At 31.8% G+C, this 25,709-nt stretch overlaps 7 protein-coding genes across 7 annotated transcripts; 5 read left to right on the plus strand and 2 right to left on the minus strand.

The window, feature by feature from the left end:
- Positions 1 to 966: 966 nt before the first annotated feature.
- MONOS_8789 (uncharacterized protein) lies at positions 967 to 1,371 on the minus strand (the record flags this gene model as incomplete). The annotated part of the gene is made up of 1 exon (XM_067879227.1): positions 967 to 1,371. One exon carries the CDS (start codon positions 1,369 to 1,371, stop codon positions 967 to 969), a length of 405 nt encoding a protein of 134 aa, XP_067722276.1.
- Positions 1,372 to 2,512: 1,141 nt separating this feature from the next.
- MONOS_8790 (uncharacterized protein) lies at positions 2,513 to 4,653 on the plus strand. The gene has a single exon (XM_067879229.1). It carries the CDS (start codon positions 2,613 to 2,615, stop codon positions 4,350 to 4,352), a length of 1,740 nt encoding a protein of 579 aa, XP_067722277.1. The 5' UTR covers positions 2,513 to 2,612; the 3' UTR covers positions 4,353 to 4,653.
- Positions 4,654 to 7,559: 2,906 nt separating this feature from the next.
- Positions 7,560 to 9,182, plus strand: MONOS_8791 (uncharacterized protein; the record flags this gene model as incomplete). Its single annotated transcript, XM_067879230.1, has 3 exons — positions 7,560 to 7,629; positions 7,693 to 8,171; positions 8,237 to 9,182. 3 exons carry the CDS (start codon positions 7,560 to 7,562, stop codon positions 9,005 to 9,007), a joined length of 1,320 nt encoding a protein of 439 aa, XP_067722278.1. The 3' UTR covers positions 9,008 to 9,182.
- Positions 9,183 to 12,145: 2,963 nt separating this feature from the next.
- On the plus strand, positions 12,146 to 13,050 carry MONOS_8792 (uncharacterized protein; the record flags this gene model as incomplete). The annotated part of the gene is made up of 2 exons (XM_067879231.1): positions 12,146 to 12,184; positions 12,277 to 13,050. The coding sequence occupies 2 exons, from the start codon at positions 12,146 to 12,148 to the stop codon at positions 13,048 to 13,050; spliced, it is 813 nt and encodes a 270-aa protein (XP_067722279.1).
- A 1,053-nt stretch (positions 13,051 to 14,103) lies between these two features.
- MONOS_8793 (uncharacterized protein) lies at positions 14,104 to 14,846 on the minus strand (the record flags this gene model as incomplete). The annotated part of the gene is made up of 3 exons (XM_067879232.1): positions 14,104 to 14,107; positions 14,178 to 14,470; positions 14,628 to 14,846. 3 exons carry the CDS (start codon positions 14,844 to 14,846, stop codon positions 14,104 to 14,106), a joined length of 516 nt encoding a protein of 171 aa, XP_067722280.1.
- A 4,954-nt stretch (positions 14,847 to 19,800) lies between these two features.
- MONOS_8794 (uncharacterized protein) lies at positions 19,801 to 21,693 on the plus strand. Its single transcript, XM_067879233.1, has 2 exons — positions 19,801 to 19,983; positions 20,042 to 21,693. The coding sequence occupies exons 1-2, from the start codon at positions 19,867 to 19,869 to the stop codon at positions 20,807 to 20,809; spliced, it is 885 nt and encodes a 294-aa protein (XP_067722281.1). The 5' UTR covers positions 19,801 to 19,866; the 3' UTR covers positions 20,810 to 21,693.
- Positions 21,694 to 21,813: 120 nt separating this feature from the next.
- MONOS_8795 (uncharacterized protein) lies at positions 21,814 to 24,117 on the plus strand (the record flags this gene model as incomplete). Its single annotated transcript, XM_067879234.1, has 1 exon — positions 21,814 to 24,117. One exon carries the CDS (start codon positions 21,814 to 21,816, stop codon positions 24,115 to 24,117), a length of 2,304 nt encoding a protein of 767 aa, XP_067722282.1.
- Between the last annotated feature and the right edge of the window lie 1,592 nt (positions 24,118 to 25,709).

The following is a 25,709-nucleotide window of genomic DNA, read 5'->3' on the forward strand; positions in this document are numbered from 1 at the left end:
AAATATTATGTTCGTTTAAATATGAAATACTATGCAAAATTTTTGTTAATATTTCGAGTTATGGAATTATTTATTGAGTAAAGCATAAAAAAACAATGAAAATGTTTTTTTTCCTAAATAATATCCCAAATCTTATTGAACTTATGGAACATTTCCTTTCTCAATCTCCCCTCTCTATTGTTGACCCCGACTTCGGCTGTTGTTTCTCCAGTTCGTTGCTGTCTATCCTTCTCTCTACCGCTTTCCTCCTGATGTTGCATGTGAGCAGTGTCCTCTCCGAAAAAACTGTGATCCCCAGATCTTTCTTGGATTAGCGTTATATCTGCTTGGGAAAATCTGTGTTGTTGAATTCCTTTCTCCTTATGACCATAAGGAATTTGTGGACTTTCTGCTCGTAGCTATGCCAGAAATTGAGGAGCTTGTCGTTAATCTTGTCTCCTTTAAAATCTGCTCTTGCCGTTCGGTTAATAATCCTGTCACATTCTCTGATTTCATTTGCTCCGCCATCCTATAACCAAATCTTCCTTGCAGCCTGGTTGTTCTCGCCTCCTGCAAAGCCTTCGCTATTAGCAGCAACGCGTCAGCTCCCCTTTGTGCACTTTCCCGATGAGGGTCTGAGTCAGCCAAGCTCAGAAGCTGAGCCTTGAAAGCCTGATACAAACACAGCTCTATTCTATATCCCGCAGAATCCAACGCATCATTAAACCAATTGGGGTAAAATATGTCACTTCAAGCTATTTCATAGAAAAATTATGCACTTTTAATAGTCTTTTTTTGATCAAAAAATACAAGCTATTTTTTTTTCCTCATTGTAATATTAGTTGTGTCACAAAACATTATGTTATCATATCATTGATGCCAGTGAACAATAATAAAAAATCCAATTTATTTTGAAATCTGAGATAGTTTACCAAAGTTATGAGTGAAACCATTATTTTGTCCTTTGTGCAAAAAATGCTTGGAAGTTCATATTTTCCCCCAATTGGCCGATCTTTGGAAGGGGGGAGGCGCTGGCTGCAATACTGGGCTGAGGTCCTGAAGCATATATTCTTGTTCAATACTTTCTTTTGAAAAGGCAGGAAGTTGAAGATCAAAAATGGATTTATTTGGTTCCTGAACGAAAATTATATTATAAACGTCAGCAGCCCTTTCATGAAGGTCTGAGTCTGTTTCTTCTTCTGTGCTTTTTTCTTCGGTTGCTCTAGCCGCTGTTTCTGGAAGACTTGATTGAGAAGTTACAGACGCAGAAGAAGGAATTGGTGGAAGGAGCGTTTGGACCCCAAGCTGGCTTTGCACTCCACCTGGCAGTGAGGCTGCTTCGGTTGCCGGTGTAAGTCCAGTTGTTTGCGGGGAAAATGGTGATTGCATCATTGATCCGATCGTTGCGACTACCCGTAGATCGTGGTTCTCAATTATAAGAGAAGGAATTGATAGAAGATTTTCTTGACAATAAAGGTGCTTATGTGCTTTTATTGAAAAAAGAATTCTTTTTCTTTTCCTTGAAAAAAGTGAGTTTTCCTGTTTCGATTTTCTCCTCTGCAAAACTCCCTTTGAACATCAGATATTAATTCAATTCCATGCAAAGAAGATATCCGACTCATGAAACAAAACGTCGCAAAATATGAAACCTTTTTCTTTATCACTATTTTTTGTTGGTTTGATCAATAAGAAATAAAACAATTTGTTTTTCTGGCTTTGTTCGGCCAAGATCATTCGATTTGCTGAATATTCTGTCTTCACACTACATTTGTTAACAAAAACAATCTGTGGACATTGTTTCCTTTTCATTTTGAAGAAATAGTTAGTGTTAATAATGGTGGACACATTCAATAACTGTGAACAGCTGCATTATCTCAACAACCGTTGATAGTTGCTTTTTGACAATTAACCCAATTATTCCCTCAATGAATATGAACTTATATGAATTGTTTCAAACACCCATCCAACACAATAAAATTTTTAAAAAGTTTTTTTTATTTTCGGATAAACTCGGAGAAATAATAATATCCGAGTTTCTCCGAATATTGAAAATGATTTTTTCTTTATTGAAAGAAGCAAGTTGTTTCATTTCTGAATGTCTCATAAGTTTGTATTCATTGAGGGAATAATTGGGTTAATTGTTTAAAAGCAACGATCAACAGTTGTTGAGATAATGCAGCTGTTCACAGTTATTGAAAGTGTCCACCATTATAAAACCTAAACCAATCTATTAATACAGTGATTATTTTGGAATTTTTACCCCAAAAATAAAAAAATACTGGGTCAGATCAAAGCTGCCCCGTTCTCTGTGAATATGCCGAAATGTTGGCATTATTGAACCTTGAAAAAAATATTTAATGAAAAAAGTGAAAAACTTCATTTCAAATAAATATTTTTTATTATTCTAATAAAAGTTTGTGTTTCAGAATAAACACTGTTAATTGGAAATAGCAATAATTATTCAAACAAAATAGTCACTCTGTTCTCATTGGATTCAACTTTTGTGAATGAAAAAAAACATGAAATGTCCCATAACACAACAGAATATTCGAAGATCAAACATTTTTTATTTAATCACGTGTTTGCAAGCATAAAGTGATTGCCGTTTTATCAGCGAAAAAAAATCCAAGGAAATGGGAAATAAAGTTGATACGATGAATCCTAAGAGAGATGCAAATGGAAATACCGAGGCTATGAATTGGATTTGGTACAAAAAAACCGAACCACCAAAGAGTATGAGGCATGATATCACACTTAAAGATGAGGATGGATGGACAATGGCAATGAAGTGGATTAATTATGTGAGGACAGAACCACCAGCATGGATGAGGCATGATATCACACTTAAAGAAATTAGTGGAAGAACAATGGCCATGCTGTGGATTCAGTTAGTTAATAATGAACCTCCGGTTTGGATGAGGCATGACATAACACTTGCTGATAAGGAAGGACGGACAATGGCCATGATGTGGATTCAAATAATTATAAATGAGCCTCCAGCCTGGATGAGACACGATGCAGCTCTTATAGATGTAGATGGATGGACGATGGCGATGAAGTGGATTCATTTTATTAGAAATGAGCCTCCGGTCTGGATGAGACATGATATCACACTTAAAGAAAAAAGTGGAAGAACAATGGCTATGCTGTGGATTCAATTTGTTGGAAATGAGCCTCCAGAATGGATGAGGCATGATGCAGAGCTTAAGGATAGAAATGGAATGACTGCGGCAATGAAGTGGATTATTTTGAAAGAAAATACTCCACCGGAATGGATGAGGCACGATCCTGCGCTTGCGGACAATGATGGTAATACGATGGCGATGCTGTGGATTAAACACGTTAGAACGGAGGTTCTGGGATGGATGAGGCACGACGTCACTCTGCGCAACAAGGAAGGGTGGACGATGGCGATGATGTGGATTGAAAATGTGAAAACGGAGCCGCCGGAATGGATGAGACACGATCCCGGGCTTGCGAACAATGATGGGTGGACGATGGAGATGCTGTGGATAAAGCGCATCAAAGCAAACCCTCCAGAGTGGATGAAGACGGGCAATGCGCCTCGGGACAAAGAAAAGAGAAGAGACTGGGAGAGATGTGAAAACGAGAGAAAATGCGAAAGTTTGGAGGAAAGAAAGGAAGAAGTGAAAGTTTTTGACAGAAATGGAAGAACAGAGGCGATGCGCTGGATTGTGGAAAAAAGATCAGAGCCGCCAGAGGAAATGAGGCACGAGGCGACGACTGGAGACGAGGAAGGAAGAACAATGGCGATGCTGTGGATAGAGAATGTGAAGAGCGAGCCGCCGGAATGGATGAGGCACGATGTGGGGCGTGGGGACATGTATGGGAGAACGATGGGGATGACATGGATTGCGAATGTGAAAACAGAGCCGCCGGAGTGGATGCGGCACAGGGGGATGCAAGTGGACAAGGACGGGTGGACGATGGCGATGCACTGGATCAGGCACGTGAAGACAGAACCTCCGGAGTGGATGCGGCATGAGGTTACGGTTGGGGACGGGAACGGATGGACGATGGGGATGCACTGGATTGCGAATGTGCAAAGAGAGCCGCCGGAGTGGATGAGGCACGGAGCAATATTTGGTGACCAGAATGGAATGACGATGGGGATGCACTGGATTACGTGGGTGAAGACAGCGCCGCCGGAGTGGATGAGGCACAGCAGGACGCAGGTTGACAAGGATGGGAGGACGATGGCGATGCTGTGGATTGCGAATGTTAAGAGCGAACCGCCAGAGTGGATGAGGCACGATGCAAACATCAGCAACAAGGTTGGGTGGACGATGAAGACATTTTGGAAGAACTATGTTGAGAGCGAGGTTCCTGAGTGGATGAAAGGGGACGGCTAGTTTGAGTGATTGCTTTGATTGCTCGGCTGCTGTGTGGATGGCTGAACAAAATCCGTTCATCAATTGAAGTGAACGTCATGTCATTGTTTTTTGATTTCTACCAATTTTTTGGTGCAACTTTTCATTTTTTTCAGAAAATGAAAGATTTTTATTGCTTTATGATTTTCATTTTTGTATCTCTGCATTCAATTTGTATTTGTTTGTTAATTTTATTGCTTGTTGATTTGAGACTCACTTCAGCATTTTCCAACGTTTTTGCTTTGATGGCAAACAAAAGACATCATGAAATGATGATTGCAAATGCATTGTTTATCAAAGCCAATAAATTCATTTTGTCTGATAAAGTGAAAATGGAATATTTTTTTTCAAAATTTGAGAACATTTCCAACCATTGTTTTTCTTTTTTTGAAAGGTTTAGGCTTCAAATGGCTTCTGTTTTTCTTTTTTCATTTGAGCAGTTCCTTTCAAAAGGTTGAAAATGCCTTTTATTATTTTGATTCATAATGAGCATTTGAAACCAACTAATTAACTTGAACAACAAATTTTTCAGTTTTTTATTGTGAAAACAACATGAATTGACAAACAAAATGGTGATGTTTGAACGGTCGGTTTCTGAAAATCACCAAATTAATGTGAGTATTTTTTCATCAAGAAAACAGAACATCATTGACTTGAGAAAAAGTTTTGATCATTTAGAAATTGTTATTTTTTTGGTTTTCAAAAAACTCACAAATCAATTGAAAATACAACAGAATTGATTATTAATGTGTTTTTTTAATATTAAATCAATTTTGTTTGTTGTGAATTGGTTATTGAACATTTTGAAGGATTTCACCTTTTCTCCATTCCACTCATGAACAGAAATAATTCGACTTTTGCACATTCATGTTTTTCTTGTCTCTGACGTTCAATGGTTTTTTGGTTGTATCAGAAAAAGATGGTATTCTTTCAAAATTGAAATCAAAACAACCATTCGTATTTTCTCCTGATACATTCGAATGTTTGAATATTCCTATTTTCATATCCATGAGATGAACAAACACGATGTGTTTATCCTTCATATCTCTTTGAAATGTCTTCAAACTGTTTTGCCAATTCTCTTGCTTTGTTCAATACTCATTCCTTTCTATAATAGAAGATTTGATTTTATCAAATGATAACCATTGAATTGTTTTGCGATTAACAAAAATAATTCATTTCTTTTTAACTGAAACATTCAAAAATTAAAAAAAAAAACCAATTTATTTCAAAAAGGAATTCTTTTATTTTCTTTCTCAAGAAATCAAATAAGATTGGAAACATTTGGAAAATATTTTTTTTAAATAATCAACTTTTTGTCACAATTTTTTCTTTTCATTTCATGGGGAAAATTCACAATTTTTCATGACTGAACCAAATTTGATCAAAAATGATAATTCGATTTCAAATCTGAGTTGTGCTTTTTGTGATGGAGAAAAGGCTTGGAACTGGTATTTGTAACAGTTGTGAGTGAAGAAATATCGTTTTTATGAGGAATTGACAAGATTGAAAAAACGAGCTGAGTTGAAGAATGAAACAGACATTGGATATTCTCATGATGAAGAAAATTCAAGAGTTCAGTTCAGGAAGGGACAGTATTCGAAAATATGAAAATGCCTTTATTCGTGACTCCGCTGATAATGATATATCTCTTGTTCTAAAGTCAAGTTTATTCAATTTCACAAACACCACAAGAAAACAGAAAGACGATATTTTTTTGGACAAGCGTGTTGACGAACAACATTTATCGCAATTTGATTCCGAAACAAGAAAAAAATAGGAAAGGAATGGAAAATAGTGGAGAAAGATAAAACTGTCTGGAGAAGAAGGAAATACAACAAATGAGGAAAGAAAAAGATTTATGTGATATGTTGGAAGAGCTGAAAGATTGGAAGGTGGAAGTGCATGTGAACAATTCACGATAATTGTTCCAACAAAACAAAAGACACACGAAAACTAATAATTCTGAATCAAATGAATATTGACACAATTATCAATTCAGATGAATGGAAAACTTTCCAATGTTTGTATTCATATGACTATTTGCATGAAACGGTTTTCTCCAATTACGAGTTGTTTGGAAAAGAGAATATGAATATCATTAACATGATAAAAGAGTTGTGAGAGCATTTGATTTCAGTATTCCATTTTTCTTGAATGAAAATACATCACTTTGCTAATCAGATTGAAATGTTTAATTGTCAAAAGCTCATTTGAATTTCAGTTGAATTTTTAATGAAAGAATTGATTCATTGTGAACCTGAAGAAATAAAAGAAATAATAATTATGAAGTCTTGGAAGAAATGGAATTAAAAGAAATAGGAGATTCCAATAATCTGTTTTCTGAAAATGGAGAAGAAAATGATGAATTGGATAGATTAAGAGAAGGAAATGAAGAAAGTTTGACTAAATTTTGCATATGAGATAAATACTTTTTTCTGTCTCAAACTGTTTTGAAAATCTTTTGTTCGAAAACACAAGTGTTCCGAATAATCATTTTTTTTTTTTTTTGAAAAATTATTATATCAAGAAGGAAAACGGACTTTCAAGCTTTTTTTTTGCACAAAGCACTAAAAAAATTGTTCAGCTCATAACTTTTTTAAACTTTCTCAGATTTCTTCAGAAATTGGATTTTCAAACTGAAAACAGGTGTCATTGAAATCAAAACATAAAATATAGTGATGTGATTTGTATTTGATATGATGGACCTGTTTTGTTTATATTTTTCGATAACAAAAGGTTAACAAAAGTGCCTCATTTTTCTGAGAAAATGCTTGAATTTTCATATTTTCCCTCAAATGAAAAAAAAAAGAAAAGGCTGATTGCGTAACTTTTGATCTCGGCATCTGATTGATTATTCCTTTTATTAATCTATGTCATTATGAAAATAGTGAATCTTTTGTCACAAACAGAATCGATAACAAAATTATGGGTGGAACATAATTGAGAAAAAAATTTTTTCCCCATTTCAGTTTGTTTGATCAAAGTTAAAATATTGCTTTTCAAACTTTTGAAAAGCCAAGATCATTTTTTTTTGTGGTTTATCTAATTTTGGAAATACCAGAATTATTGAAGTTTGAGAGCTGAGAGTTTTTTTTTTTTTTGAAAAGCGATTTTTTTGTAATTTTATGATTGTATTTGATTACCTGGAATATTATCAACGAATTGATCGTATCTCTTATTAACAGGATGGAAATGAAGATTTGTTGTAAGCCAGTTCGTGATATTTCGAAGATGCCATTAGCGGAAAGATTTTCCAGTTTGTTCATGTTTTTCTTTTGCTAATTTGAACATTTATGAAAAAAATTTTAACATATAAAAGAGTTGATTTCGATGTTTAATATATGTAGCGAAGCACAGCAGATGGTTTCAATCAAAGAATTAAACACAATGATGGAAAAAATGGAAAAAACTGAATTTAATGATGCTTTAACAGTTGAACTGTTTAACAAAATCAATGGAATGATTGGCGGAAACAAAATAATTCCAAACGAAGCTATCATCTTGATAAAGCAAATCGGATATTGGAAAGCAATGAAAATCATCTCAAATTGTAATTTCAAATCTTCTTTATTGAGCAAAAGATTTGAATTGATTATTTCTAAAGAAAAGAACGAAAAGCTTCTAGCTGATCTTTGTGAATGCTATCTTTTGCTTTATGATAGCTACATTAACGAAGAAATGAATTCGACATGCTTGCCTTGCCTTCTGAAAGTTGCATCAGACAAAGAGGAAAGTCCAGAAGCACAAAAGGAAGTGGAACTGGCGTTGCTGGCGCTGAGTGAAGCCAGTCGGGTGATGGTTGGACTTTTTTAATTTTGCTTTTAATTTTTTAGTTTTTTTTGATTTTTTATTCTTTTGAACAGAGAGTTAAACAAGAAGATCATCTGACCGAGGTGGTGAAAATCATTGTTTATCATGAAGAGCATCACAATCTGACTAAATTAGCATTTCAGTCAGCTTGGCGACTTATGATCTTCAACTTGCCCAACGATGTTGGGTTGCAATTTATTGTTGTGAATATGATGAATTTTGCAGGAGTGGCGAAAAGAGAACTGGAAGAGCTAGCAAAAAGTTTGGAATGGAAGAGGAAAGAAGAAGGAAAAGAGAAGAGCGGTGCAGAATCAGGAGCAGCACAACTGATGATACGGTGGTTTGTTGTGATAGACACTTTCTTTGTTTCATGCAGCTTATTTGACAAAGAATACAGCGAATTGATACGTTTCATTGTTGAGCTATACAGAGCAGTAAGAGAGAATGAACGAGAAATACTGGACAGGTGTAATTTTGTATTATTTTTGGTATCGCACAAGCTCAACATTGGAATCGATACTTTGATGGAGTGTGGGGTTTTGGATGTGATTTCAGAGGAGCTTAGGCAGCTGAATTTGGAAGACAAGGTGATTAGAGATTGCCTGTCGATCTATTTGCATATAACAAGAAGATTGAGCAGTAAATGTGAAGATGAAACTGAAGAAGAGAAAAGAAAGATAATCAAAAAGAAGATGGCAGAAAAAATAGAGGAAGAAGGATTGGAAGATATTATCACAAGCCTTCATGAAACATTTGATTATTATAACAGAGAATACGATGCTTATTTATCGTTGAACATTTCTGAATACTTTGTGAATCTTTGAGGAATATGAATATTTTGCGCTTTGTAACTCAAAAAAAAAAAAAAAAAAAAAGAAAAGAAAAAAGAAAAAAAAAAAGAAAGAAAAAGAAAAGAAAGAAAGAAAAGAAATAATAAAAAGAAAAAATAAAAAAGAAAAGAAAAAGAAAAATAAAAGAAAAGAAATAATTAGAAGAAAAGATAAAAGAAAAGAAAAAGAAAGAAAGAAGAAAAATAATTAATTATTTATTATTTATTATATTTTATTTTCTATTTTTTTTTTTTTTTTAATCACGTCATAATTTGATAAATATTTGAGGTTTTTGTGGAAATTTTCGAGAAGTATTATTTTCTATGGAATATTAAAAGATAACAAAATTGAAATATCAACAAATGTGTTTAATTTCAAAACAATTTATAATCACTCAAATAACAATTATCACTTCCATTATTGAGAAAAGTCATTATTCATTTCTTCTTTCTTTATCTCAAGTGAACTCTTTTCATCTGCGAAATCTTCTTCATCTCTTTGAACCTTTGAAACACCAAAGGAATTCAGAAGAGCGAAGTTGACTGAGAATGAGAGCTGTCCTTATTTTTATAATAAAAATGAGAAGAAGTTGAAACATTCTTTTTTGAAACAGCAGGAACAGAAAAAGCTGAAAAGAAAATGAAAAATGGATCAATTTACAAGCAGCTTTTCAAAGAAGCAAATGAATGAATATCATTGAAAAAGTGTCTTTGGAATGCCTATTTCATGATCTTTAAAATGAATGTTCAACATCCCTCTCAAGTCTTCAAAAAAGTGGATATTTGGCAAACATAATTCTCAACTCAAAGTTTTTCTTGTTTGTGTGTACATCATTTCAATGGTTTCCAAATGACAAGAGAACTATATTTCCTTCGCAATGAATGAAAATGATAAGACCAATCATAAAATTTTCTCAATTCATATGAAAATTTCATCAGGCCATTCATTGCTTGTTGAAAAATCGAATCCCTTTCATTTTGATGAGTGATATTTGATGTTTCTCTATTTCTTTCTTTCTTTCCTCTTTTCACTATTTTCAGCATTTCCTCAATTATTCAAAGTTGACTTTCTGCTTCAAACATAAATAAGTTAAAGTGAAGCAGAGATAGACAACTTTAGAAAGACATGTTTGAACAAAACAATGGAGTTGAGGTATTCTCTTGAAAAATGAAGAATTCGGAATTTTGTTGAAATTCAGTTCTCTCTTGGATTAATTTGTTTGGACTGATTGAGTCGAAGAAAGCAATGATGAGTGAATGGAATATGATGATTGTTTGAAGTGCGTTTTGGAGAAGAATGGTAATTCACAACCATTCAGTTCAGTTTGGCATATTTTTTCTTATTTTTATCTTTTTTTGTGTGTGTGTTAGTGTTTTTCTGATAAGCTTGTTTGCCAAAATCCTTCAAACACTCCTCAATTTCCTCTCTTTCTCTTTCTCACTCGCTTTTGTTCTCTTTCATCCACCTTTTCTTCACTTGTTTCACTCAAATATTCTTTCATCCATAAACTCTCTTCACCATTAACTTGCAAAAGGCATTGGCACAATGTGTTTTTCTCCATCAATCCAGAAGCTTCTTCCTCTTCTCAGACTTGTCTCTCTTTCGTTATCCTTTTCCAATCCCTTTTTGGAATTCTTCCAAAGGTCTAATTCCAATTCTTCCCTGACTCTTTTCCAAAGCCATTCAATCCCTCTCCATTCAACAGAAATTTTCGCAAAATCAATTCAAAAAGTTAAAAATGAAAATAGCAAACTTCCAGAAATGTTGAAACCTGTTTCAATGTTGTATTCTTCAGATAATGTTATATTTCATCACAAAAATTCATTTTTCATTATTTTTTCAAAACTCTTTCACAAAGCTTCGCTGACCATACCTTTTCAGCTATATCCCACATTTGAATGAGTTGATTTCCAACATTCCGAAAAAAGTGAGACTCTTTATTTCATATTCAAAAAAATGTTCACGCCAGACGCACTACCAATCCATTTGTTCTGTTTCATTGAAAATGCTCTTTACAGCATTCAAGAAATATTCTTCCAAAAAAAGAAGATATTCTCCTCTTTTTTGAAACAAATCTGATTTGTTGGACTATGGAAAGGAAATGGATGAAAATATCCTCACAACAAATTGATAAATAATAAATGCAAACGTTTATTGATTTTCGTATTTATCAAATAATTGTTGTAAATGCTTCGTCGAACAAACAATAAAATAATCAGACATAATTCGATGGTTTGCATTGTCTTTCCAGTGACTCATGTTAATCCCAGGAATTCCTTGAATATATCGTAGTTAATGATCATTCACCTCACTCTCATTTTTCAAATTCATTTTTCAGTTCAAAGAAACAATTTTGATCAATGTACCCATAACAACAAAAATTTATTTTTAAAACTCATTCTTTCTCCGTTATTGATTGCCAAAAATACAAATGCTAAAAACGACGGTATGAGTGTTGATATTTTTATTTCTGCATTGAGTTTCAAATTATACACAAACTTTATTTTATCAAACATGAACACTTTCAATGTGAATTATATAAATTGCTTTGTTTTCTGAATGAAATTCTTCACCAAAAATGCAGGAGATGGGCAACACAAAAAAATTCGAAGGTTTGCAATTACAGTTGCATCTTAATTCATATTGCTTGGAATTCTTTCTTTCTTTTTTATTGAAGAATTGTTCAATGAACTTGAAGATTGCGATGAGGAAGATCAAAGACAGAAAATCATTGAAATGAGCAAAGTGTTGGAAAGGATGGACAAAGGAGATTTCTATTTTATTTTCACGAAAACGCTGTTCGACAAAATATCCATAAAGATTGAAGAAAATAAAATATCAATTAATAAAACAGCGATGATGTTGAAACATGTTGGATATTACAGAGCATTAAAGCGATTAGACACATTTTGTTTTGAAAGATCTTCATTGAATCAACGATTTGAAGAGATGATAATAGAAGAAGAAAAGAAAAAGGAAGAGAAAAATGAAAAACTTTTAATTGATCTTTGCGAATGCTATCTCACATTAAATAAATATCCTTCTTCGAAATTCATATTGGTCTGTGTTCCCTGTCTTCTGAAAGCTGCATTGAAGAAAGGGAACGATGAGAATACTCAAGAGGAAATCGAAATGGCTTTGCTGGCTTTGAGACAAGTTGAGGAATATGATGTTTGATATCATTTGACAATTTTATTATTATTATTATTATTATTATTATTATTATTATTATTATTATTATTATTATTATTATATTTTATAAGATTATTGAAAGAGATCTTTTCTTGGATAAAATCAAAGAGATTTTTCAATACCACCAGGAATATCACAACCTCACTCATGTTGCGTATCAATCTGCTTGGAAGTTTTTGATAGACAGATTTTTTACCGATAAAGTCTTGGAAAGAATTATTGTCAATGAACTTCATTTTGCAAGAGAGGCAGCAAGAGAACTAGAAGAGCTGGCAAATGGTGTGGATTGGAAGAGAGAAAAGGAAGAAAGAGGGAAAGAGGGAAAAGAGACAGAAGAAGAACAAGTCTTATTGAGATGGCTGCAAAAATTGAAACCTTATTTTATCAAATGCGAATTGTGGAATGAAGAATTTCTTGAGCTTTTGAGCAGCGTTGTTCGTGTGTATCGAGCATCGAGGGACAATTCCAGAGAAATCAGTGAGCAGTGCATTAGTGTAATTGAAGCAGCAGCAGGCAACAGAGATATGAAAATTGATGGCCTGCTGAAAAGTGGGGCTGTTAATGTTGTTTTGGAGGAGCTACAGCAGCCAACGTTGAATGACAAGATGACATTTGATAGTTTATCATTTTTTGTTGCGATTCCATTGCGAATGAAAGGAAAAAAGAGAGATGAAATGGAAGAAGCAAAAAGAAAGGAAACGAAAAAGAAAGTATTTGAGAAGTTGGAAGAAGAGGGATACGAAGATGAAATAATTTGTTATTATGAAATGTTTGATTTTCTGAACGAAGAAAATGATGATGATGTATTATCATGGGACGTTTCAGACTATTTTGTAAATGCTTGAGTAAATGAAACATTCATTCTTTGTTTCTCAGAGTTTCAATTTTTCTTTTTTATTTTTCTTTTATTTTTTTTTTTTTTTCTTTTTCTCTTTTTTTTCTATTTCACAATTCAACAAGTTTTCATGTTTTTATTGAAGAGTTCTTTCACTCCATCAAATGGAAGCAAAGTGATTGTGAAAAAATGAACTAAATGATTGTTCAATTTTCGTTTCTCTTCTGTCTTTCTTTTCCTCTGATTAATTTGTTCCATTTTTCGTCAAAATTGTTTATTGACTATTTTTATAAGTTCCTCCCTACGTTCGTCATTTAATTTCTCTTTCAAAATTTCTTTTTTTTTTTTTTTTTTTTTTTTTTTTTTTTTTTTTATTATTTCAAATTTCTTTTGTATTTCCCATTTATTCTTTGACAATGTCACTGTGAATTTTAAGGATTGTTTGCCTCCACTTTATCCATTCAAATTTGTACTTTCAAATGCTAGCTTTGAAATGTAATTCTTGATTTCTTTCTTTTCTTTTCTTTTCTTTTTTTCTGTTCATTTTGTTCCATTTTGAAGTTATGAAAAAATAGCTTTTGAAAAAACATTTTAAACTTGCCAAATTGTGAAATGAAAAAGGAAAAAAGAAAAGAAAAGAAAAGAAAAAGAATAAATGTTTCATTTACTCAAACATTCACAAAATAGTATGAAACATTACATGCCATTCTATGTTCATAATTCATACAAAGAAAATACAGCATTCTCTTAAAGCAAAAGATGGTGTCTTCATATCCCTCTTCTTCCATCTTTTCATATATATTCCTTTTTGTTATTTTTCTTTTCGCTTCTTTCCTTTCATCATCCTCTTTTTTCAAACGATTTGAAATATTGTAGATGAATTCCAAGCTTTTAATTGTTATTCTGTCATCCATTGTTGATTTGTGAATCTCCTCCAGAAAAACATCAACAGCCCCACTCCTCAACAAATCATCAGCTGTCACACTTCTATTTCTTGCTGCTTCTTCAAGCACATTAATGCATTCTCCACTTATTTCTCTGTGATTATCCTTTGCTATTCGAACTACCTGAACAAGGCTGTTAATTAGATCGGCAAAGTCTTCATTCCACAATTTGCAATGGCGAAAATAAACTAACAATGTTTCAATCCATTTCATTAAAAGAAGCTCTTCTTTCGTTTCTTTTCCTCCTTTCCATCCTTCTTTTCTCTTCCCATCAACACATTTCGAGAGTTCTTCCAGTTCTTTTGCTGCTTCTCTCGCAAAATGCAGTTCATTCACAATAATTTCTTCTAAACTGTTTTCAAAGATTATTCTTTTTATCAAAAACTCCCAAGCTGATTGATAGGCAATTCGTGTCAGATTGTGATGTTCCTGATGATATTCGATGATCTCCTTGATTTCATCAAGGAAAAGTTCTTTGTCCAGTTTCTTATAAAAAATAAATAAATAAAATAAAATAAAGTGAAGAAAAAAATTAAAAAAAAAAAAAAAAAAAAAAAAAAAAAAAAAAAAAAAAAAAGAGAGAGAGAGAGAGAGAGAGAGAGGTAGGATATTAGTATCACAATTGGAAAAGAAGTTTTCATACGCAATATCCAGCTCCGCTTAATGCAAGCAAAGCCACTTCCACTTCTGTTTGGGCCTCTTTGTTTTCCTCTTTGTTTGATGAAGACTTCAAAAGGCAAGGAACGCAAATTGAAAGCGAGTTTAGTGGGAAACAAAAGTTAAGCAAAATGAAGCACTCAAAAAGGTCAACAAGAAGCTTCTCGTTCTTCTCTTCTTTTTTCAGTTCTTCTTCAATAATCATTTTCTTAAATCTTTGATTCAATGAAGATCCACGAAAACTGTAATCATGTACATTTTTCAGTACATTCCAACATCCTATGCCCTTCAGCAACACAAACGCATTTTCCAAACATATTTCCTTTTCTTCAATCATTTTGTCCATTTTGTCGAACAGTTCTTTTGTGAAAATTAAATTGGAATCTTTTTCGTTCATTTCAATAATCATTTCATTAATCTCTTCGATTGTCCGTTTCTGCTTGTCAGCTGAGTTGCTGCTCAACCTAAAAAATAATTCTTCAAAAAACAAAGAAAAAAGTCCAATCAAAAAGAATTCAATGAAACAGTGAATGCACACCAGTGAATTTTTTTGTGTTATCGATATCCTGCATTTTTGAAAACACATTGCATTCAAAAAAATACAAAGCAATTTTTATCATTCACATTGAATTCGAATGTGTTTGGATAGAAGAAAGTTGCACAAATTTATTTCCCAAATAATCATGAAAATGCAAGTATTCACACCGTAGTTTTTTGCATTAATATTTTTGTGTTGGAATAAAGGAGAAAAGCTACTCTAAACTTGAAAAAGATTAATTGTTATGGATATTCGGATCATCAGATTTGAAAGAAATTCATTTTCCAAAATAACATATGGAAATTATAGTGTATGCATTTTTTATTATTCTTATTCATTGTGAAAAAACTCATATAAATAATCTTTTCAGAGTTAAAGAATCTGATAAATTACACAAATGGCCATTCCTTTGCTTTAATGAGCAGAGCACTAAAGAAAGCTTGATAGCGAGATATAATCAGCAAAAACGAATCACATATATTGCATTCAATTGGAACAGGGGATGAAAATAAATTCAATCTCAAAGCATTTTGGGTAAGAGCAGAAGATAGGGGTACCTAAAAATCTTAAAGCTAAACATCCATCCTGCATAATAATCGAGCCACATGCTATTTAAAAGATAAATAATGACAATTTTTTAGGTTTGGAGAAAAATTAGTGTGCATCAATGAATAAATCATGTTAAAAAGAAACCCAGAATATTGACTTAAAAAAATTTTTTGAAGCATCACGGTTATCCACAACTTCAAAATCTTCTTTAAATGGAACACCATTGAAAAGCATGATATTACGTCCTGTTACAAGGTATTTGACGGTTATTATTAAACTTTTCCTTTTGATATCAAACTTAATATATGGAACAAAACATAAAAAAACTGAAAATAAATTGGAATATGAAATTGTTTCTTTCATATTTCCTTCATAATTTTCTAATTTGATGTGTCACTTATATGCAACACATGAATGAATGTGAATTTGATTTTTATTTCAATATATAACAAGACAATGAAAAAATTTAGGTACCCCTGTTTTCTGCATTTACCGCCTTTTGATGAGAGGAAAAAGAAATGACAGCAATTGAACAGCACTTGAAAAGAAAAAATGAAAAGATATTTTTTTTTTTTTTCGGAAAAAAAGTGGATGAGAAGATCGAAAGCAGGATATTTGTGGGGGGAAAGGATGAATGGAGAAAGGAGCACTGAGAAATAAGGGAAAAGGAGAATGGCAGCATCAGAGATCAATAATCCTGTGCATTTGAGACTGGATTGTGATGTGTGTTTTTTTCAAAAATTTTCGAAATCAACTCAAAACAAATCTCTTTTCTTTTTTTTAAATAGATCATATTTCCATTCCAACCAACAGTTTTTATTTCGTTGAGCATTATTGTGCACACGTATTAATAATAATTCAGAAGAAAACCATCCATCAAGCAAAATATAGCATTCGCAAAGATCTATCAGAAGCTTTTCATCCTTTCCTTCTGTTTTCTCATTTTCAAAAATAATCTTCCACTCAAATCTTTTCTTCAAGGAAGTGTCTGTAAAGATTGAGTGCCCTGTTGTTTTTATTGCATTTTCGTACCCAACATGTTTCAGCAAATCAAGCGCTTTTTCAAATGGATATTTGTTTTTCAAAATCAATTCGTAATTTTCATCGAATTCTTCTTTCGAGAAAAATGGCTTCAGCTCTTTCTTTACCCATTTTTTCCAGCATTCCGTTCATTTCTTCTTTCATCAGTCTTTCCTCTTCTTCTGCAAAATCAAATTCAGGAAACATATCTTTTTTTTTTTTGGAATAATAAAAAAATTATTAATTGGAACCTCCACTCCTTCAAGTGAATTCAAACGCACACACCATAAAATTGTTCAATGTCAGCATTTTCCTGTCCTTGTGCAGAATCATCACAACCAATAAATGTCCATATTTTGTCATTCACACAAACACAAAGATACAAAATGATGAGAAAATTGATGAAAATAAAAACTCGTTGAAATCCAGAAACAACATCATTGATACCATTCCTCCTATTTTTCTTGGAAGAAAATACGGATTTGTGCTTTTGAAGTCTTCACAAAAATGATCTGATTGCATTATTTATTAAATAAGAGATTTGTTTAGTTTGTTTCTTTTCATTTCTTCTTTTTCTCAAATAGTGCTTTGACAATTTTTGGAGATTTCAAAGCAGTTGAATTTGGAAAAAAATATCAGATAACAACTTCATTGTTTGATGAATAGAACATCAAAAGAAGAAAGTCAAAACATATTTATTTTTGACCGAAGGAAAAGTTTTGGAAAAGATGGTTGTATTTTTTTTCATAACATTGGGGCAATCATTTGAAAAGGATTCGACTTGAAATCATTTGCATGAATTTTCAAAAGACGAAAAACTCAAAAAAGAAGATTTATCCAAATTGATTTGCCACAAGGAATTAAGAAATGCGACACTGACTGACATGCTTTTTTGCTGAGAAAATGATTTAAGAAATGAAAAGAAAATTTTCAAAAATTATTGAACAGGGAATTGTCATGAAGTGGATTGGAAGATCTTCTGCTTTTTGAAACAGAAGTGTAATTTTTGTGTTCCAGAAAATATCCAGAGAAAAAATGATTCGTAATCATCATGATCGAATTTCAAATAAAATTTTCATAAACCTTCAGTTCAGGCCCATTCTCAAGGGAGGCAAGTGAATCAAGCAATATTCCCTTCTATCAAATGTTGTGTCCTGTTTTTGAAGCATAATCTGAAAGGACAGACAGAAATCTTGCTATTTCAACTCGATTGTTCCTCCATCAATATCATTCAATTGCAGTTTGAAATGCTAACATTTTTCTGCTCAATTGGCACTTTCTACTCATCTTTTCTGTGATTCTTCTTTATTTCCGAAGTGATAACTGTTTCATTGCCATTATCTGTTACATATTTCTTTTGAAGTTCATTTGAAGCAGATATCAGAATTTGAGAGCGTGGATGTTTGAGAGATCTTCTTCTTCTTTAACAATCAAATCATTTCAATTTCATTTTCTTCTTCTTCTTCTTCTTCAACATTTTCATTTCGTTCATTCTCCTAACTGACTTCCAGTTCATCAATTTTCACCTCTGTTTCTTTCTTTCTCTTCATCAAAAAGGAAGGGATATCATCTTTCTCTTTCTTTATATTCAAAAATTGCCATTAATTTCAATCACATCACAACAAATAATACAATTCACATGACAAATGCTGTTTCTGATTCTTTCTTCAATCAACTTTTGCTCTTTCATCTTTTTCCTTAATTGACTTCTCCATTTTCCTTTTCATTTCATTTCTTTTTAACCAGCCTCCTCTCCTCTCCACGTTCGTATCCCTCTCCATCTTTTCCATAAGCCCATATATACTTTCCTCTTTCTGCTTTTGTTCTGCCTTCCACAATGTTCATCTCCACGTTTCCCTTTCACTATCTCTTCCTCATCATCTTTCTTCAACTTTTCTTCTTTTTATTAAAAACTATCTTATCATTCGCTCTTTCAACTTCCTGAATAAATTAAAGACTATAATTCCAAAAAAATCCAAAAAATAATTATCATCCTTCAGAGCATATTTTAAAGACAAATAAAAAAGCAAGCATACACACATCCAATTCCTTTATCCTGTTTTGTGAAAATGTCCTTTGCACTATTCAAGAAATATTCTTCCAAGAAAAATAAGAAGATTCTTCTTTTTTTTGAAGCCAGTCTGATTTGTTGGCCAATGGAAAGGTTGGAAAAAGAAATATCATCAGATAAATAGAAAAATATAAAAAAACGTACACACAGAAACTCTATTCAAAAATTAATTCATTGCAAATTGTTGGTCCAACAATTTCAAAAAATTATCCAACAGAATTTCATCATTGGCATTGTTTTTCCAGCGATAAACGTGAACATCGAAATTAACATTTTAAAAGCTGCAGCAAATGTTCACTCATCGATTACTTATTTTACTAATTCATTCTTCAGTTCAAAGAAACTTTTTTGATCAATGAACCCATAATCACAACTATATTTGATTTAGTGTTTTCAATCTATGTTGTTCTTTGCCAAATAGGTCAATACAAAGCAGGATGGTGCGAGACCAAGTATTTCCATGTTGCATTTGAGTTTTCATTCTCTCCTTTTTTAAATCTTTGCGTGATTGTTTTTTAATTTGAACGATGAAAATGGGGTTGTTTTCAAAATGAAATTCTTCATCAAAAATGCAGAAGATGGACAACACAAAAAAGTTCAATGGTGTGCTGTTGAAGTTGCATATAAATTTTTATTGATTGAATTTCTTTCATTTCTTTGCTTTTATTGAAGAATTGTTTCATGAACTTGAAGATTGCACAGAAATTGAACAGAAAGTTATAATCCTTGAAATGAATGAAATTATTGATGGAATGAATGAAGAAGAATTTAAATCCGTTTTCACAAAAGAACGATTCGATAACATTCATCAAATGACTAAAGAAAAGAAACTTTTGATGGAGAATGCCATTTTGTTGTTGTTTCATATCGGTTATTTCAAAGCATCGAAAGATGAATGGAGTAATTGCTTTCGCTTTTCTGGATTGAGCGGAAGATTTTGTGAGATGATAATTGAAGAAGAGAAGAAAAAAGATAAAAAAGGATGAAAAGCTTCTGGTTGATCTCTGCGAATGCTATTTGTTGTTGAACAGATGGCCTTCATCTGAAATGTCTTCAATAATTGTATCTTGCCTTCTGAAAGTTGCCTTGAAGAGAGAAGAAAATGAGGAGACACAGAAAGAAGTGGAAATGGCTTTATTGGCTTTGAGCAATTTTCGGAGTATCGTATGGGCATTGCTATTTCCTTTTTGATGTTATTTGTTATTTTTTTAATTCTGATTAGAATGTGCTAAAAGAACTTTTCATCAATGAAATCAAAGAGATTATCCAATATCATAAGGAGCATCACAATCTGACACGAATTGCCTATCAGTCTGCTTGGAAGTTTTTGACAGGTAGATTATACTTCGATCATAGTCTTGAACATGTTATTGTGAATGAGGTGCATTTCGAAAGAGAGGCAATAAGAGAACTGGAAGAGCTGGCAAAGTGGATGAATTGGAAGAGAAAAGAGGAAGAGAAAAGAGATAAAGAAAGCAGAGAAGCGAAAAACTTGAAGCAATGGCTTCAGACGATTGCATTTTTCTTGGAATACTGTCAGTTGTGGAATGATGAAATTGTTGACCTTGTCTGCAGCATTGTGAAAGTATTTCGAGCAGCAAAGGATAATCACAAAGAACTTTGCGATCAATGCATTTCTTTATTTGAAGAAGTAGCTGGTAGCAAAAATGTATCAGCTGATGGCTTGTTGAATAGTGGAGCTGTTGAACTCATTTTGGAGGAGATTCAGCAATTGACATTGGATTTCAAGATGACGATTAACTTCTTTCTGTTCTTAATAGATCCTTCAAGTGAATTGAAAGAAAAGAAGAGAGATGAAATGGAAGAGGCGAAAAGAAAAAACTTGAAAAGGAAAGTGTTTGAAAAGATGGAAGAAGAAGGATACGAAGATACAGTCACAAGTTTTCGTAAAATATTTTATTTTCTCCGTCAAAAATATAGTGACGTTGCATCATCATTGAATATTTCTGATTATTTTGTGAATGCTTGATATTACGATGGCTCATATTTTGATTCTCGGAGTTTACATTTTTCTTTTTCTTTTTTGTTCATTTCATAAAGTCGATTGAAAGCATTCACTTGAAGAATCAATTCAAAAGGCATTTTCCGCAAGGATCAGTCATTAAATGACACCTCTCTCTCTCTCTCTCTCTCTCTCTTTCTCTCTTTCTCTCTTTCTCTCTCTCTCTCTCTTTCTCTCTTTCTCTCTTTCTCTCTCTTTCTCTTTCTTTCTTTCTTTCTTTCTCTTTCTCTTTCTCTCTGTTCTTTCTCATCCTCCTCCCTTCTATTCTTTCTCTTTTTCTTCTTTTTTTTATTCTTCTTTTTTTTTATATTCCATATGGAAACTTTTTTTTAATTTCAAAGTGCACATTTAATAAAAAAATTTGGAATCGATAAAAAATGGGGTTTTTAAAAGCTGAAAGGTTTTAAATGATTTAATTATCTGAATCTCAACCTGTGCATTTTTTAAACAAAAGAATGCAGAAATGATGGATGGAGAAATGAATTGCTGTCAGATAAATAAAAAAGAATTTTCAATGGGTTTTTTGTTTATTCAGTAATTATTTATCATCTTGATGGGAAAAAATCAATTCTTTGAATTTGTTTGAATTCCCGAAAATCATGAATTTTTTCAATTGATAATTATCCATATTTAAAAATCAGTCATTTTTTTGTCAAAACGTCGAAAAGGCTCATAAAACAAAGCTAGAAGTTATCGTTTCGACTCAAATTCAATTGTGCTAATTAATTTTCATTTCTGTTATCTGTTATTGAATGAGATGTTCAAAATTTGTTTTCAGATTGCTTTTCACTTTCATTTAACATTGAACATCATTAATAAAAATTTTCACAATTATTCTAAAAAAATAATTTATTTGAAAAATAACTTTTTCTTATTATTAAAATGGTAAATATGAATCAAGACAAAATGAAACTTTTTATATTCTTCTTATCTCTAAATTATTTTGATATTAATCAACACTGAAATAATATATGAAGATTATCTATTATCTGCAAGTATTGTGCATAAAAACTGTTCATTCTGATGCAAATAATTTTAGAAGCGATAAAAAAAATTACAAATTATCGTTCATCAGTAAAATCCAAAAACTATATAATGGGATTAAACATTTGCTCGTGTCCTTCATGAATGATTTCAACTGGTTCGAACGTGTATCATTTATAAAGCCTTCCTCCATAAATATGGAAAATGTTTCGCTTTCGTTTTCAATGCAAAATGTCCTCCAAATGTTTGGCAGGTTTGGAGAGATTTCTTCGATATCTGCAACTTCATCTAATCCAGCCAGCGATGCATTTCAACGGATTCACGTGACATTTCGAAACTACGAAGCTGCTTTTAGTGCGTTTGAATATTTGAAAGCGAAGGAGCAAAAGTTTAACCTTCATTTTCAGACGGGAAAAGAATTGCCGGATTATTTAAATCATCCAAATGATAATTTCCAAAAAACTTCTGAATCAAAGAACTTTTTTGTTGAGCAATCGCAGGTTATGATGCCAAGCCACATCGAGAAGACTCAGCACAGTAATTCTCAATCTTCTTCTGTATCACCATTGAAACAGCAATCAAACATAAGGATAACCGATAGGCCAAGACACAAAAAAATTCTAACTGTAAAGGTGTCTCATGAGCCTCTTCTAACGACTCCAAAGATTGGCTATAAAAAGAAGAATTCTATTACGCATCAAAATGCAAAACCATCTTCGGAAAGCAGTTTTGACAGTGTTTCCAGCCTTTCCGTTGCCGCCGCCCGAAACGACTGCGAGGACGATGAATTCATCGATTTGCAGCCTTTCATTGTTGTCTATGGGAAATACATGGACGACGACGGGACACTGAAATTTGGCTGGACAAAACCCGAAAACGTGATATCCTTCTTGGAGCAGCAGGGTTCTTCATCTCCTGCACCTTCTATTTCATCATCATCTTCTTCTTCTTCTTCTTCAGCTCTTTCTTCTCTTTCTTCTATTTCTCCGTATTTATCCGAAACATCTTCTTCCTCTTCTTCTTCTACCTCTACCTCTTCTTCTTCTTCTTCAATTTCTTCTCCTTCCTCCAATTCAAATTCTTCTGTTGTATCTTCTTCTTTCTCGTCAAATTCTTCTCCTTCATTATCTTCGTCATCATCACCTTCTTCTTCTTCTTCTTCTTCCTCCTCCTCCTCTTCTTCTTCTTCTTATTCTTCTTCTTCTTCTTCTTCTTCTTCTTCTTCTCTTTCTCCATTCTCTTCATTTTCTCATTTTGTTCCTTTTTCTTCTTCCTCCTCCTCTTCAAAATCTTCTTCCTCTTCTTCCTCTTCCTCTTCCTCTTCTTTTCCTCTTCTTCTTCCCCCTCCTCCTCCTCCTCCAATTCCATTCTCAATGAATTCTTCTTCTTCCTCTTCCTCTTCTTCCTCTTCTTCTTCTTCTTCCTCCTCCTCCTCTTTTTCTTCCTTTTCTAACATTGATCAAGAATTTTCTCTTTATCCTTCTTCTTCTTCTTCTTCTTCTTCTTCTTTTTCTTCTTCTTCTTCTCTTTCTTCTCTTCCTTTCACCCCCTTTTTGCCTTCTTCTCATCAAATTTTCAATAAAAACGAAATTTTCATTGAAAATTCTGAAAAAAATCATTTTTTCCCTCAAATTTTCAGTAAAAATGAGAATTTCATTGAAAATTCAGAGAAAAATGATGAAAACTGTGATAATTTTCTTCATTTCCCGTATTTCTCTTCTAATTCTTCTAATTCTTCACAAAATTCTTCCTCTTCCTCTTCATTTCCTTCTTCTTCTTCTTCTTCCTCCTCCTCTTCTTCTTCTTCTTATTTAGAAGAACATTTCATAACTCCTAAATATCATGTGAGGAACAATAATAACACAAATAATCATAGTAACTCTGTTATTTCTCTTTCTCTTTCTCTTTCTTCTTCTTCTATGCCGAATTCTTCTTCTTCTTCTCTTTCTTCTTCTCTTTCTTCTTTTCCTTCTTCTTCTTCTTCTTCTTCTTCTTCCTCTTCCTCTTCTTCTTCTTCTTTCCGTTCTCTTCCTCCTCCTCCTCCTCTTGGTTTAATTATTCATCCTTCTTCATTTAATTCTTCTTCTTCTTCTTCTCTTTCTTCTTCTTCTAATTCAAAATTTTCTTCATATTCTTCTTCCTCTTCTCCACCACCCCCTCCTCCTCTTCCTTTTAATTCTTCTTCTTCTTCTTCTCTTTCTTCTTCTTCTTCTTCTTCTTCAGAGTTATTCCATTCAAATATTTCCTCTTCCTTCATCAAATCTCCTCCTCTCCCTCATCCTCCTCCTTAGCTTCTTACGTATGTTTATTCATAATTATTATTATTTTATTTATTATTTATTTATTTATTTATTTTATTATTATTTATTTATTATTTATTCATTATTTATTTATTATTTATTTATTATTTATTTATTATTATTTTAATTTATTATTATTTTATAATTTAATTATATTTATTTGTTACAATTAATTGATTTAATTTAATAATGATTTTCTTCTTATTTATTTTATTATTATTTATTATTTATATATTATTTAATTTATTCTCCTCTCAGTTTAATTTTTACAGACCTCATCGCTTGACAGAGCTTATGTGTGTTATTTCTTGATTGTGATTACAATAAGCAATAATAATAATAATAATAATAATAATATTGAAAAAAATAAAAATAAAAATAAAATAAAAAAATAAAGTGATCAAACAGGTGCAATATAATTTATTTTATATGCAGCTCAATTTTATTTTACAAACCCATTTTTATTTATAAAGTTTTACAAATTTTGATTTATTTATTAATTTATTTATTTATTACAATTTATTTATATATTTTCCAATATATTTTGTTTGTTTTATTTGAAAGTCGTCATCAAAGCATATGCATCACATTTACATTTTTAGTTCTTCAATTTCTAGAGGGAATTAAAAATACGGAATGAATTTCATTATCGCTTGCTGTTTGGCTTGATCAGTTTATTTGATCTTATTGCATTTGATGTTACAAAACTTGTTTTTATATATTTTTTTATATTGTTTTATTTAGTTAAAATGAAAGTTTAAATGTTATTTATTTTGGGTTTATTTCGAATGTTTTACAACTGTTAAACATATTTTATTTTGTTTTTGTTTTGAAAATTATTTATTTATTTTAAAGTCTGCATAATTTTTATTTTTTTGAATAAAAAAATCACTTTTCAATTGAAACGCACTCAGTCTTGCTCTTATCTTAACTTTATCTGTTCTATTTCTCTAATCTTAATTTTATTGACTTTATTCTTCTGCTTGCTTTTATTTTTATCTAAAAATTCTTTTTTTCCAAAAATAAAAAAATATTTTTTTTTTTTGTTTATTTTCCTTCTTTCGCCATCGCAACCATTTTGTTATTGCATTGTGCAGGTTTCATTGAAATTGTCAAGGGATTAAATTATTTTTTTATTTAATTTTGTTTTTGTTTTTGTTTGTTTGTCTTTGAATTGTTATTTATATTTTATTTTATTTTATTACATATTCGAGAGATAAAGTGAATAAGAAGAGAAAGAGAAAGAGAAAGAGAAATGTTGTTAATTTTAAATATGGGCGAGCTCAGAATTTTATTCTTAATTTTGTATCACCATTCATTTATATAAGTCTTTTAACTAATTGTTCTTTGATTCAACGGTTTTCATTAAAATTCTATTCTTTTTGGTTTTTGTTGAAATTTTTGTTTTTGTTTTTTTCAACATCTTTACAAAATAAATTTAAAATGTGGTTTAATTTTTGATATTTTTTTAATTTCAAATTGAAAGAAAAGTGGTTTTAATAATTTAATTTTTAACCTTTATTTTTTTTTTCACTTTAATCTGTTTTTATTTTATGTTTTGTCAGACTTCTTGTTAACGTGCA

The sequence above is a fragment of the Monocercomonoides exilis genome (genome assembly GCF_001643675.1).
Source record: "Monocercomonoides exilis strain PA203 chromosome Unknown scaffold42-869251, whole genome shotgun sequence".
In the NCBI taxonomy this organism is placed as follows: Eukaryota; Preaxostyla; order Oxymonadida; family Polymastigidae; genus Monocercomonoides; species Monocercomonoides exilis.

Coding starts and splice junctions, on each gene's coding strand:
- MONOS_8790 (XM_067879229.1), top strand. CDS start 2,613: ATGGGAAATAAAGTTGATACGATGAATCCTAAGAGAGATGCAAATGGA.
- MONOS_8794 (XM_067879233.1), top strand. CDS start 19,867: ATGTCTTCAATAATTGTATCTTGCCTTCTGAAAGTTGCCTTGAAGAGA. Junction 19,984..20,041: donor TGAGCAATTTTCGGAGTATC/GTATGGGCATTG, acceptor AATTCTGATTAG/AATGTGCTAAAAGAACTTTT.